The sequence below is a fragment of the Gordionus sp. m RMFG-2023 genome, chromosome 3 (assembly GCF_954871325.1).
Source record: "Gordionus sp. m RMFG-2023 chromosome 3, tfGorSpeb1-WG-v2, whole genome shotgun sequence".
In the NCBI taxonomy this organism is placed as follows: Eukaryota; Metazoa; Nematomorpha; class Gordioida; order Chordodea; family Parachordodidae; genus Gordionus; species Gordionus sp. m RMFG-2023.
In genome coordinates, this window is record NC_088777.1 from 19,079,954 (window position 1) to 19,094,241 (window position 14,288).

General features: G+C 26.2%; 1 protein-coding gene across 1 annotated transcript; it reads left to right on the plus strand.

Moving 5' to 3' along the window:
* The first annotated feature begins 4,742 nt into the window (after window positions 1-4,742).
* LOC135926785 (sushi, von Willebrand factor type A, EGF and pentraxin domain-containing protein 1-like) lies at window positions 4,743-13,217 on the plus strand. Its single transcript, XM_065462717.1, has 7 exons — window positions 4,743-5,090; window positions 6,092-6,347; window positions 6,411-6,662; window positions 6,904-7,056; window positions 8,395-8,577; window positions 12,565-12,774; window positions 12,834-13,217. The coding sequence occupies exons 1-7, from the start codon at window positions 4,743-4,745 to the stop codon at window positions 13,043-13,045; spliced, it is 1,614 nt and encodes a 537-aa protein (XP_065318789.1). The 3' UTR covers window positions 13,046-13,217.
* Window positions 13,218-14,288: the final 1,071 nt, after the last annotated feature.

The window sequence follows — 14,288 nt, forward strand, 5'->3', positions numbered from 1 at the left end:
TTGCTAACTGGCTACATAGTGGTACCGTCCACTATAATAAAACGGGTAGACATCATGTATGGGATCTATATACTAGTGAAAATACTTGATGCACGCTTCAACTCCTGGTGGGTGATGAAATTGCACTTCATGCAATTTCTGGCGTGGTAATGAATGAATAAATGAAATTAATTACCATTTTCTTCTTTTTCATTATATATAAAATAAAATATATCCTTGAAAAACATTGTATAAATCAATTAACCCTAAAAAACATAAAATCAACAAAATTAAGTAATGTTATAATATTACAACAAGAATTATCAATTCTCTATTAAGTGCTGGACATCTCTACTTTTAGCCGACCCGACAGTTAATTATTGTGCCCCACCCGACCTATAAAAATTTTAAGACGTTACCTGGCCCATGGGTATAGCAGATCTCATTGGCCATGCCTGTAATGAAAAAAGAAATAAATTTTTGCTAGAAGCACAATTTAATTTTTAGATGTAAGAAAAGTCTAGAAAAAAAATATCGACCAAAAAAGTTACGGAAATAAAATCTTAAAGGAAAAACTTAGCATAAAAACTTAAGTTTTAGAAAAATAAATCTTTATATATATGTCGTATTGGAATATGGAATCCAAGGAAAGTTGAAATCTCTCGATTTTAAATTATTTACCGAGGGTGATTTTTAATTTTAAAATTCTGATTTAACCGGAAATGTATTCCATGTGTCGAGTATGCCTAACCTATTAATTTTCTACTTTTCGCCATAAAATTTTCTTATTTTATTAATTTATATGAAAAATCCATATAAAGGTTTAAGGTAAAATTGTCCGAAATTCACAGTGTGAGTACCCTATATATGCTGAAATACTTTTCCGCATATTTAGTTTTTTGAAATTTAAAAATCTACCTCAGTAATGATTTAAAATTGAGAGATTCCGTATCCCCATGGATTCCATATCCCAAATAGGATCTATTTATAAAAATAAAATAATACTAAGGTCTAGAATGAATTTAATTATACATGCATATTCAATGTATCAGTAAAGAATTAAGGAGCGGCTGGTTATTTATCATTTTTGAGAATTTTGGCCTTAAAGGATAGAGATCAAAAAGTTTATTTTGTAGATAGATGATGAGGATGTTAAGGCATGATCCTAAAAACATTTATGGCAAAAATGTAAAATCTCTGTCATCTAACTATGTCTCCTCTAATCAAAAAGTATTCATGATAAACCATTTTTTATGGTTAATAACGCACTGAAAAATTAAAAAACAGATTAGGGAGAGATATTTAAATCATTTGGAGGATATAAAAAATAATATATTTTTTAAAGGGAATCTTAGTTAATTTCTACAAATGCTATGTACTTAGGGAAAATAGAAATAGTCTTCCGACCCGGTCTTAAAATATCTGGATGATTCTGATAACTTATGCAAAAATTTGGAGCTAAGCAAGATCAGAAACCTTCATGGGCCTTAATTTTTTGACCAAGCCCGGCCCAGGCCCGCAGTAAAATTTTTTTTTAGGCCCAAGCCTGGCCCGGCCCATATCTAATGTTAAAAAAAATTCCCAAGCCCATGATAAGTTCCAAAAAAATTTTCCAAACCCGGCCCAAGCCCATATCCAAAAATTTAATTTTTTTTTATTTAATGAAAATAAACAATATTTAAATATATTTAGGCAATCATTTTGTTACTGGAAATTTATTATTATTAGAAGGAAAAAAGGAAATATTTCTTTAAATTAGCAACTGTTTTAAATAATCTAAATTTAAATTTAACAATTTTAGGCCCAAGTTCAGCCCAAGCCCATTAAATTTTTTTTTTAAAATCCAGGCCCGGCGCAGGCCCCTAGAAAATAATGGACCGGCCCGGCCCACGAAGGTGTCTGCATCCGATTTTGAAATCTTGAAAGATGCAAATATAGGATTTTTCCTTTTTAAAATTTTTGACCGACTAAAGTCCTACAGGTTTCTGACTTGCGAGTGGGCCCCAACGTTGGGTTTGGGCTTTTTTAAATCATTTTTCATCTTACAATTAAAATAAACTTTTCTCAAACCCCTTTGATGAATTTTAAATAAAATCTTTATAATATTTAACGACAGTAACTTTTTTCGATTTAATGAAAATATTTTAATGGTTTGAGAATTTTTCCCATGTCTGTATATAAGTGTGTTAGTATTTTGTTATTTTGATTTTCACTGTGTCCATTTATGCAAACGGGGGAGCGAGTGAATCAATATCCATGGGCCGTTAAAATTATACTATTTTAGGTGCAACTAAATGAGCATTTAAAATGAATTGTAATTTTAAACTGGATAATGAAATACTAGGTTATTGAAATACATATTCATTTTTATGTTACATAATACTGAAATAAACTTGGCAAAAGAATGCATAAAAATACTCGTGATTTACTCGTCATTAATTTTCCAAATAAACCTATACTTTTCATTTTGACTTAGGCTCCAGTCCATTCCATTGAAACCTTACGCGAATTATACAGAAGTCCTTTCTCTAAGCAGGTTTTAGAAAAGGATGCCAATGCTATTACTTAAATAAAATTTAAATTATTGGGAGGAGGGGGCTTTAAAAATTTTCCTATAATATGGTATTATTTTCCCCTTACCAGTCTCACAAGTAAGGAAAAGTAAAACATTGACGGAGCGAGAATGCAGTCCTGCCTTTATTTCATTTATAAAGCTTTATTTAATGTTTTAGGTGATCAAAATATTTACGAGGTTTTCTTAATTTTCTATTGTAGTAATTGCGTTGAAATTAGCTAAGTAATTACTGATACTTATAATATCTTAGCTGTATTTCCCAACCAGCTGCTCTGATTGCATGTAAGCTTTTTTCTTACTAATTCGCAGTGTGGATTTAGTTTTCGATAAATTAAATTCGAAGGTTTCTATTTTTTCTCGTGATTTTATTAAAAAGTTAATATAATAATAATCCACTAATATCATTCATATAAATGGGTGGTTTTCTTTCAATACCTAATTCCAGCCCATACTTCTGTTACCCACGTTGTCCTCTGTTAGGCTTAACTTATTTAAGTCTTCAACAATTTCACCGTTCAAGTTTTTATTTGGGCGTCCTCTTCTACCTTTACCTCCAGTTTTCGAATATTTTTAGATAACGTTCTTCTCCATACACCGGATCAAATTTGGACACAATTTAAGTAGTTCTCTTTCTACTTCTTTTATCCCAAATTTCTCCGCAACTGTGCACTTTTCCTGTAAACAAAATAACTTCTCTATATATTATATATATTATATATAACTATATATATTTTTATTCTATTGAATACATTTTCATTTTAAAAAATATGTGGCCAAAAAAGTAGAACTTATGTGATCCACCTTAATAGGAGATTTTTTTGTAAAGCAAAGGCTTCGCCATGATGTATAGGTTTAAAGTAAAAAAAAATATAAATTGTATTTATCGTTCACCTCGCAAACATGAATCTAAACTTCTTTAAAGCCTAACTTTCCATAGATAATAAATTTTTTTAATTATACCTTATAGATTTATATATAAATAAGATGTTTAAAATAATAAATCTTTTAAGTTTAGTTTTTAGCATAATAATAAGGTAAGTAAAAAGTTATTAAATTAAGATTCATTAGTCTTATTTAACTAATCTCTTTATACATTAGAATGTATATTCAGAAAATTTAAATATTTATTCATCTGCTTTTGAGCCCTCCTTAAGTTGCCGCCTAAGATGCAAACAAATTGAAAACATTTTAATTTTAAATAAAAAACGAGATTATGTATTTATTACAAACAAACAACCCATGTATGCTATTTCTTCAAGCAAAAATGTTTAAATTAAAACATTGTTTAAAAATATCCATAAGAAAGCTATGAAAAAATAAAAGTGAAATAAAAAGTTTTGTTAAAAGATGAAAAATTTGAAATAGGAGAAGTTATAATAATAAGGAAATCGATTAAGTTAGCCATATGTTGGCTTGGTTGAGCCGTTGTAATTTTTTGAGAAAATATTTTATTTTTGCAAATTTATATAAAATAGATATAAATTATTTTTTAATTATTTGTATTTTTTAAAATCGGAAAATGCATGTAATAATTTTACATGATTATTTAATCACTCAATCTTCATGATAAATGTTATCACGATTCTCAGGGACAAATACATTTTGCAACTCCTCAAATTCTTAAAACTTAGTATGTTTTTTCAAATTCATTTAGCTTCCCGTTTATCACACGTGGTTAACTCATATTTTAATTTTTACCATTATCACTATGACATTAAATTCGGATCTCTTATATTTTATAAGTCGTAATCTCAAATATCTTAAAACCTTCTTTTTTAGCGGACTAATCATATATGTATCTTGGAATTTATCTTTTTTTAGCGAAAATATAATGATCGCAAAACAGTTTTACCATCCACCGGAAAGGGCTATTCCACATCCAAGAATATTCCATCAATTAATATTTCCAAACACGACTGAATTTTTCATTATTACATATAGTCAACCAAATATATCTATAAATATGTCTAGTAATGATTTAAATATAGAAGTATATAATATGTCCTCAAATAATAATATGTTAATGCTAAATATAACTGCCGTTAACCAAACAATTGATAATAATACTTTAGGTACTATATCATCGAATAATATAACAGTTCTAAATAGTTCAAAAAATATAGAGGATGAATATAAATTGTATTTCATCTCTAAAACCAAAACCTTTTCTAAAATCTGGAATAACTTGATGGAATCAGCTTGGAGCTTACAAAAACCTACTAATAATAGCATAGAAAGGACATATTTGCCGTTAGATTTAGTTTTTTTAATCGATGCCTCAACCAGCTTGGGCTTGGAAAATTTTGAAAAAACGTTGAAATTTGTAAATAATATTACGGTAACATTACCCGTTTCATCAAATTTAACCCGTATAGCGTTGATAACTTTTTCATCAGAATCAAAGATATTTCAATATTTTGACCAAATTTCTAGACCCAAAGCGAATTTTGATAAATGTCAACTCGTACAATATCTAAACAGAATTTCTTATACCAAAGGAAGCTCATTTACTTATGGGGCTTTTAAAGAAGCTAACGTAATATATAAATCAATGATTCACTTTTATTTAAATTATTGTTTTTGTTCATAAAGTTTGAATGTTTTTAATTATACCTACAAACATACGAATCGAATATTTTTATACAATTCTTATTCAATTCATATTTTCGAATCGAATAATAATTCCTTATTTATATTCATACGAATAATAAAAATAATCTATTTGTTGTCAAATCAAAAATGAAAAATTATTATGAAAAAAAGTTAAAATTGTTTTGAACGGATCTTTATATATATTTTTTTTAAATTTGTGATTTCATCTTGAAAGATTTCTTGTGCTTTACTTACAAAAGATTTTTCAATAAAATGTTTGGAATTTTAGGTAAAATTTCAACAAAAATCCTTCTTCTTTCGAAAAATCTAAAAAGATTTTTTTTTCAGACTCTGGAAAAATAAAATTATTAAAATTTAAAAAGTGACCCATCATGTAGAAATTGATTAAAAATAAAATGTTCCATATGGAACTTCTTAATTACTTATAAATAATTTTAAATATTTATGAATACTTTCGAATATTAGCGAATAATGTCGAATATATATTCATGATATGAAGAAATCAAATTATACGAATAATTCGATCGAATAATATATTTTCTTAATTTTGTTATTCGCATTCGTAAAATATGAATCGACAAATAAAATCGAATTGAATAACCAATAATTTGTTTTAGGTATATTTTTAATTAACTTTATTTTGATTTTTATAAAATATTTTATCAAAGTAAATATAACGTTTTAGACGAATTCTTGAATAATGAATGAGAATGACTTTTAACTCAATTTATTATAAATTTTGGGACATAAAAGTAACGAATAATATACTTAGATTTATTAGAATTATATTATAAAAAATTATTAACTAAAATAAAAATATAATTTTTTTTCAATATTATTTTTATTTATTTTTAAAAAGATTAAATATTAAAAAACTAACTATATTTTAAACAAAACATTTTATATAGTTATAACTTTTTGAAGAAAATTCTTAGAAATGCTAGATCTACTTCCAAAAAGATAATCTTCCTGATTACAGACGGTTTTTCTAACCTAAAAGATCCGAGACCCCTTGCTAATTACTTAAAAAATATTGGAATCGAAATATTTAGTTTTGGAATATGCAATGGTAATCATTTAGAATTGCGTCAAATTTCCAGTAAACCCTGGACCTCTCATTATTATTCATTTCACACCTTCGATGATTTAGTTGAGATGTCTAATCAATTACACGCTTATTGTAAGTATAAATATCTTATCTCAATCTCAATCTCAATTTTTTTTTTAATTTAAAAAATATAAGATACGTCAAAAATCTTTACCACTGTCGGACATCATTACCATTTAGTCAACGATACTATTAATCGTATGTGTAGTTGTCAATACTCGACAAGAACCTCCATAAAATGTGGATGCAAAGACCAGCTTAAAATGTGTTACTGTAACTCCTTCACCGGTGAGTTCGAATGCCTATGTCCAAAGGGAATGTATAGTGAAGATAATCGTACAATGAATAAAAGTTTGGCAGAAGATGCCATGCACGCTAATTGCAAATGTAATATCTTTAACTATTTAATTTAATCCTAGTTATCCATTGTACAATACTGTTGCCAATTTGAAAAATTTAGGTCTGTCTAGGGAATAAGGCATATTCGCCGTTTTCCGAATAATGATTATCTGTAAGCATATTTAATTTAGACTCTAGTTAATGGTGAATATTCACTTTATTTATTTAATACAATATAAAAAAAAGGCAATATTGCTCATGATTTCGGATTTTTTTAAAAAATGTTTAGATTGTCCCGAAGGAAGTTACAAAAATATTCATGGAAATCAGAGACATTTTTGTAAATTATGCCCTGGTGGGAGAAATTCAACCATTGGATCTATTTCAATAGATGACTGTAAATGTCCAGCGTATTATAAATCAATAAAGGGTGAATGCACAGGTAAATATGTTCAATAAAAATTTACCATAGTAAGGGGAGTAGTATCATTGATTTTTGTATCTAAGATACAAGATACTTTTTTTTTATCTTGTATTCTTTTAAATCAAAAAGATCTTATTTCCACGATACAAATTATTTTATAATATCGGTAACTTAATCAACTTTGCAAAAAAGATACAGATACTTAAAAAAAATTATATTTTTTAATTTAAATAGTTTAATGATACTTTTTATTTATTTAAAAAAATGATAAAACACTAAAATATTAAAACAAGTATATAAAAATATGTAAAAATATATAAAATTACTAAATAAAAATAAATATATATATAAGTGTCGAAGGCTCTAAAAAAATAGTATTAAAATTTAAAATGATATTATTTTAAATTTAAATAAAAAATTTAATCCCAGTTAGACATTTTAAAATAGAGTAGTGATATTGACGTAGGTCGTCATATAGCTATTTGCTAAACCACTACTCTATTTTATTAGAATCGCCATACCCCAAAAACTATAAACCAAGTTATCGAAGATATAATAATAGAATTGGAAAATGAAAACAACGATGTAAGGTGAATACAATTACAAATATAAATTAAAAATGGATTTTTTGAAATCACCCAACATGAACACAATATAAATAATAAAATTACTGTAGAGTGTAAAGAATGCCACAAATTTACAAATGTCATTTAATTTCACCCAGCATCTAAAAGTGTATTATATAATTTTATTAAAAATCACATTTATAATGATATTCATTTCATATTCAAAATCATATATCGTTTATTTGCTAAATTAGAAGTTTTTAAAATAAATTTTTGTTATAATGGCTGCTAATAAAATGAAAATGAAGTATAAAAAATCATCAATTGTAATGTTGATTAATTAATTTTTTATTCTGATATTCTTTTCATTATTATAATATACAGCTTTTTTAAAAATATATCTTTATATCGCATTATCTTAAATAACAAATTTATCTATTTTCTACGACAATTTATTTCCATATTTTTTAAAAATTTATATTATAGTATATTTATTTAAAAAATAAAGCTTGATAAATTTCGATTATGACTATGTAAAGTTTTAAAAAAAGTATCTTGCATCTTAGATACTTAAAAAATAAGATAAAAGTCTTATTGAAATTTTTGCTAAGTATTTCATATTTTAAATACAAAATTTAACATCTGTATCTGTATACAATTTTCTCAAAATTTGCTCAACCATGGCCATAGTTATAGTTAATATATTTATAGATTTAGATAATGCCAAAATTATATATTATGTGTCAACTTTGATTCATATAATATATATTTTATTTAAAAACCTCGACAGTATTAAAATGTCCCAAATTAATTCTTCCATCTGACACCTATTTTGCGCCAGAGAATTGCAGCAATATAGTCAACGAAGTCTGTGGTATGCTCTGCAAACCAGGATACAAATTGGTCGACGGGGATAATTTTAGACTATGTCAACATAACCTAACTTGGACCGGGAAAAACCCTACTTGTCAAAGTAAGCCTATTGTACCTACTAAATAATCTAGCTATTTAAAAAGTATACTAAAATTGTTAAACTAAAATACCTCAATTTTAATTTATTTCCATATTTTCCTGCAAATATTTTAAAAAAACTTTAATTCTAATAAGGTTGCATCCAAAACCTATTTCAAAAATTTCAAAAGTCTTGACACTATATTTTATTTTTCTATTAAAAAGGCTTATTTCTTGTTTTTCGATAAAGTTTTGAAAAAATCGAATTAAATTTTTTGATATAGATCTTATAAATTAATTTAAATTTTACTTTAATTCATATATATAATCAATTAAAAAATATTAATTTTTACTAAATTTAAAGAAATATACAATAATACAAATTTTATGGATGAATTAGTTAAATCTTTAGATATAAAAATAATTCTTTAAGTATTTTTAACGAATTACCACAATTAAATATCCCCTCAACCCTGCGGGTCAGCCCAAGCCAAATTTTTTGCAATGACATGGGCCTGAAGGGACCTCAAATTATGGGGATAGGCCTCATAAGAATTTTTATTTATTTTTGACGGGGAAAGGGGGATTTTGCGTTACACCTCTGATAACCGCCATTCCATTATCGGCACCAAATGAATGTGCCCTTAGCATAGGAAAAACCTATTTTATGTGCTAAACGTTCCTGTTTATAGGATTAAAATCTTGAAATGCAATTGTTATTGAAAATGAATAAAAAATGTTTTTAAATGTTATAATAATTATAAATTATATAGCAATTTAAATTTTTATACATTTGATTGATAACTATATTGTATTTTTAAAATAAAAAAATAAAAAATAGATATTAATCTGTTATATTATTAAATTTTGAAAGTAATGAACGATGTACCTTTTTGAAAAGGTATAATGCTTTTCTCGTAATGTTGTTAAACGGCCATATTTGGGTCAATTTTTAAAACGGCTTGGTTAAAATTTTGGCCAAAATAATATTAAAGCCTGAGATTTGATAAATAGAATTCCAAACCTTTCTACTACCTATGAGCAAAATATCCAGGCTAAGGGGAGACCGGGGTAAAGCGATTGGGGTAACAATGTTAACGAGAATAACTTTTTAACCCTTGAGCACAAATATTTTAAATTTGGTGTGAAGATGTATTTTATATCTAATTTCTTACCTATGTTCATCTTTAAAAAACTTACCTGCTTTTATATATTTTGTCAAAAAACTGTTTTTTACCCAAAAAATATAAAAATCATTCTCTAGTATATTTTGCTTTTAGTAAAATATACATATCCTCAGGATTTAAAATTTGGCTCACATGTTCCTTAATGTTTAGCTATAAAATAAATTTTATCTGACATTTATAGCTATACTAGAAGTCACGCAATAACGATATTTATAATATATGTCACCTTGGGGTAAAGCTGTTATGGGTAAAACGGTTAAAATATATAATTACATTAAATTTTTCATTCATTCATTTATTATAATTTTTATTGTATCAATCAAATAATGAGAAATTATAAAAGAAAAACCATATTCAGAGATTTAAGTATAATAGATGAAGCCATAAAATATAAAATAACAGTAACACTTCATTGAATTTGTCTGCTAAAAGATATAAAATACCTTATGCAACATTGAGAAGAAGATATAAAATTGGTATTATAAGTTCAGATCATAAACAAATATTTACAAATGAAGAAGAATCTAGATTGTGTGATTACATATTAGAAGCAAGTAGGTCATTTATGGGATTAACGCCTAAACAAGTAATTAAATTATATTGTTTGTATTTGAATTGAGTATTAATTAATAAATATATTATATATTTCAATTGAGAATTACTAATAAAATTACCAAATCAATATTGAAATTTGAAATTATTTATTCAGAGAAGAAAAAAGATATCAAAAAAGAATGGTTTATGTGTTATTTGCAATAAAAATTATAAAAATAGTCGCGAGGGCGATGAATGGTTAAAATGTACGATGTGCCTTGAATGGGCGCAGTGCTAATTATCATAATTACTTTACATGTCCTTATTGTATTGATTAGTTAAAATCATAAATATATCTTAAATTTGTAATATTTGTTAAATAAAACGATAAATATATGTCAAATATTATTTTAACCACTTTACCCCAGTACTTATCCACTTTACCCTGTACCCAGGGTAAAATGGCGAAAATGAGTAGTTTGACATAACTAATCATAGCTACTAAAATATTATAGGGGGGCTACACTTTTTTTATCTTGTAGATGAGGGATGGGGCTATACATTGATCTATTATTTGTTGTGTTTGACTCTTGTTTAAAATTTTTATGGTAAATATACAAAATGCGTTTTACCCCGGTCTCCTTTACATAGTATGTTTTGGCTAAAATTTAATCGGGCCTTTTTTAAAAATCGATCCATATCGGGCTATCTTCTTCTTGAAAAGTAACGGTCAAGCAACGTGACCTTTTTCTGGCAGTAGCGTAAAAGTAACGACGTTTACAACTCTCCTGATTTTTTTTAAATATAAAGTCTTGCGTTAAATAAAAATGGTTTGTTGTGCTGAAGCGCCCTATCTTTAAAAGTCAGCCATAATTTCGCAAACCTCTAAATTTATCCTATATAATTTTCGATTATAGAAGGCCAAAAACTATTATTCTGATTTAATTAATTTAGATTTCACTATATCTATGGTTTATTCTATTATAATATAGTTTTTATAAAACCTTATATCAATTAAGTGAAGGCGTTAAATGAATATTACATATTCTTCATTTATATATAAATAAATTATCGTTCAATCTCCAATTATCGCTCGATTCTTTGTTATAATATATTAAGCTCTTTTTTTAAAAAATATTTAGTTTAAATTATGAATCGAATAATTTAGTAATTGTGTTTCTTTTATTTTAGAGACATGCAACGTTTGTTATTCATATTTATGCCTATAAAAATAAACGTCTCTAGATGTAGAAGATTTTTATTATTTCCTCTCTTTCTCGTATAATCTTATAATTTTATTTGTTTAATTTTTTATACGAAATTTTAAACAAAAAGCCGCTAGCATAATCAAAAGTATTACTGCACATGCCAGATAAAAACGATAGCTTTGATTAAAAATAAATAAATAATTTTGAATATTTGCAACGAATAATTATATCTAAGAAAATTTATGATTATCGAAAATATACTAATAATACGAATTATTCGCAAGAATAATTTAAATTTATTATTCATTGAGTTTTTTTTTATTCGAATATTTCAAATTAAATAATTTAGTATTCATATTCCAAATTTCAAATTTTAAATAATGTACTCACAATAAATATTTTGTATATAAAAAAAATTATAAAGACCATTTTAAAATTTTCCAATCTCTACAATTATCCTATAATATATTCAAATAAAATAGTTATTTTTGAATCACTATGGTGTTCCTAGGTAAAAACTTGTACCGAGGCGCGAAAGTTAAAAGTTCAATCCATAATTTCTGAGACTTTATTAGGTCAATTTTTTTTTGGTAGAAAGGAACTGAAATCAAAGTGAAGTGCACTGGGACTGGGGGAGGGGCAAAAAGTTATTCTGCAAGTATAAATCATATGATGCCTTATAAAAACTCTACATATATATATATATTCTAGTCACATATTCATAATTTTATATGTTATATTTTTGGTAAAAAAATCTCCTTAGGATGCGTCTTAGTTCATCTTAATTTTTGTTCTTAATGACTATTTATAATTTTTAAAAGAGGAAAAAAACGAGCTGGGATACTTACTTTAGGAAAAAACGATATTCCTTGCTATAACTCCGGGATTAATGTATTCCCAACTCCCATATTTTTAATGTGCCTAGCCGCTATATTGAGTTAGCCGTTTTTAAAATCGGCTCATATGGAGCCGTTTAACAAATCTACCCATAACTTTAAAAAAAATATAATTAAAGTTTTTTATTTCATACGCAAAATTCTTTAATGTATAATAATTTATTTTATTGTATTTGTTAAAAAGTTCAAATGTGCCCAAAACTGTCCAAAATTCCACATTCCTCTATTAGCTGTAAAGATATAAATGACAAGGTATTGCAGTCTAACCAAGCTGAATACGAAATGGGGACATCTTGTGATGTTAGATGCTTAGATAACAAAACACTCGTTGGCCAAAGTAGAAGGACTTGCCTACCTTTTGGTACATGGGATGGCATAAGAAACTTTTGCAGAGGTATATATTTATTAATGTATAAATAAATACATCCTAATTTACCTATAACAAAATATAAGAACAAAGATGTCCGCCGCTGTCCCCTATAGATCATGGCTATATATTACCCTCAAATTGTCTTTATGAATTTTCTAACACGGGTAAAAATTGTGAATATAATTGTTTCGAAAACTACAGTTTTCATGGAAGCCAATTTAATACATGCTTACAAATAGGATCATGGAATATTTCAGCACCGACTTGCATACCTGCTAATGTTACTAGTTATTAAACAGATTCAAAATAAAATCACATTACTTTAATATAATCAAGCAAGTGCAATATTGGGAACCTTTATTCGTAAAAATTACTATGCGATTAGTATCATATACTGATTCATTTTAAACTATAAACAAACTTAAAATGCAATTTGATTTGTAATTGTGTAACACAAAAAGAAAAACTTTGAGCAATAAATTTTTTATGAATGATTGTATATTTCATCTAAAGTGTCAAATTAAAATTTTAATTAACTAAATTTTTTTAATGATGACAATATAATAATATTTCATTCATTATAGTCTATTTTTCAAGCATCAAGATTCTGAGTAATCTATAAATAAAATGTAAATTTTTTGAAAGGGTTTATAAAAAAAATCAATGCTAATTAATAGATTAAATGTTATATAATTTTAAAATCATTGTATGTGCTAATTACTTTTTTATCACATAAACCATCCAAGTTTCGTCCCTGACTTTGTTAGAGTTAACTTTATCTGAATATATATTATTATCATAAATGGGTAAATTTTATTTATAAATGTATAATCAATAATAAATAATATTATAAGAGATATTTTGTGAATTACTAATAATAATTAAGGGTCCCAAAATAGGGAAAAAATAAATAAGTTAACAAAATTTGCTGGAAACAACATATTATAATACTATAGAACTCTGCATAATAATGATATCTAGCCTTATGTTATATTATATCAAACAATATTATTCATTTTATTAATAATTTATTTTAGCTTTAAAGGTAAAAAAATTTGAAGAACTCGCCCTCGGAACCGAGACAAATCTAAGGAGAGATCTCGGAACTTCTCTCTTAAAATTTCTAAGAATCGGAACCACTTTTTAAAATATATTCAGAAACCGAAAGAACCCTTTTTAGTTCAGATTCTAAACTCTGCTTGAAACCGTTAGGAATTTATTAATTTACCTTTAGACGAGACTGTGGAAGATGAAACATTGAAGTGAGCTATAAAAGCGTTTTCTAACACAAAAAATAAAATAAATATGAGTTAAGAGTTGCAGATAATTAAAAATAGAGTCTAGTAATTATTCAAAATAATTGACCTACCTATTCTAAAGTTTATATTAAAAAAATTAATTAATTTGAATCTTTAAATTATACCCCTGAACCGAATCGGATCGGTTAGGCTCACACATTCACTTCTTCATATTCGGTCTAGTAAAACTTTGATTTTAAAGTTTTATCATTCGGGCAGGACCAATTTTAAATTATTTTG

Excerpts from the sequence above, each read along its gene's own strand:
- LOC135926785 (XM_065462717.1), top strand. The coding sequence starts at position 4,743 with ATGGAATCAGCTTGGAGCTTACAAAAACCTACTAATAATAGCATAGAA. Across the intron at positions 5,091-6,091 it reads GGGCTTTTAAAGAAGCTAAC|AAAATTCTTAGAAATGCTAG; the intron begins GTAATATATAAA and ends AACTTTTTGAAG. Across the intron at positions 7,057-8,394 it reads AATAAAGGGTGAATGCACAG|TATTAAAATGTCCCAAATTA; the intron begins GTAAATATGTTC and ends AAACCTCGACAG.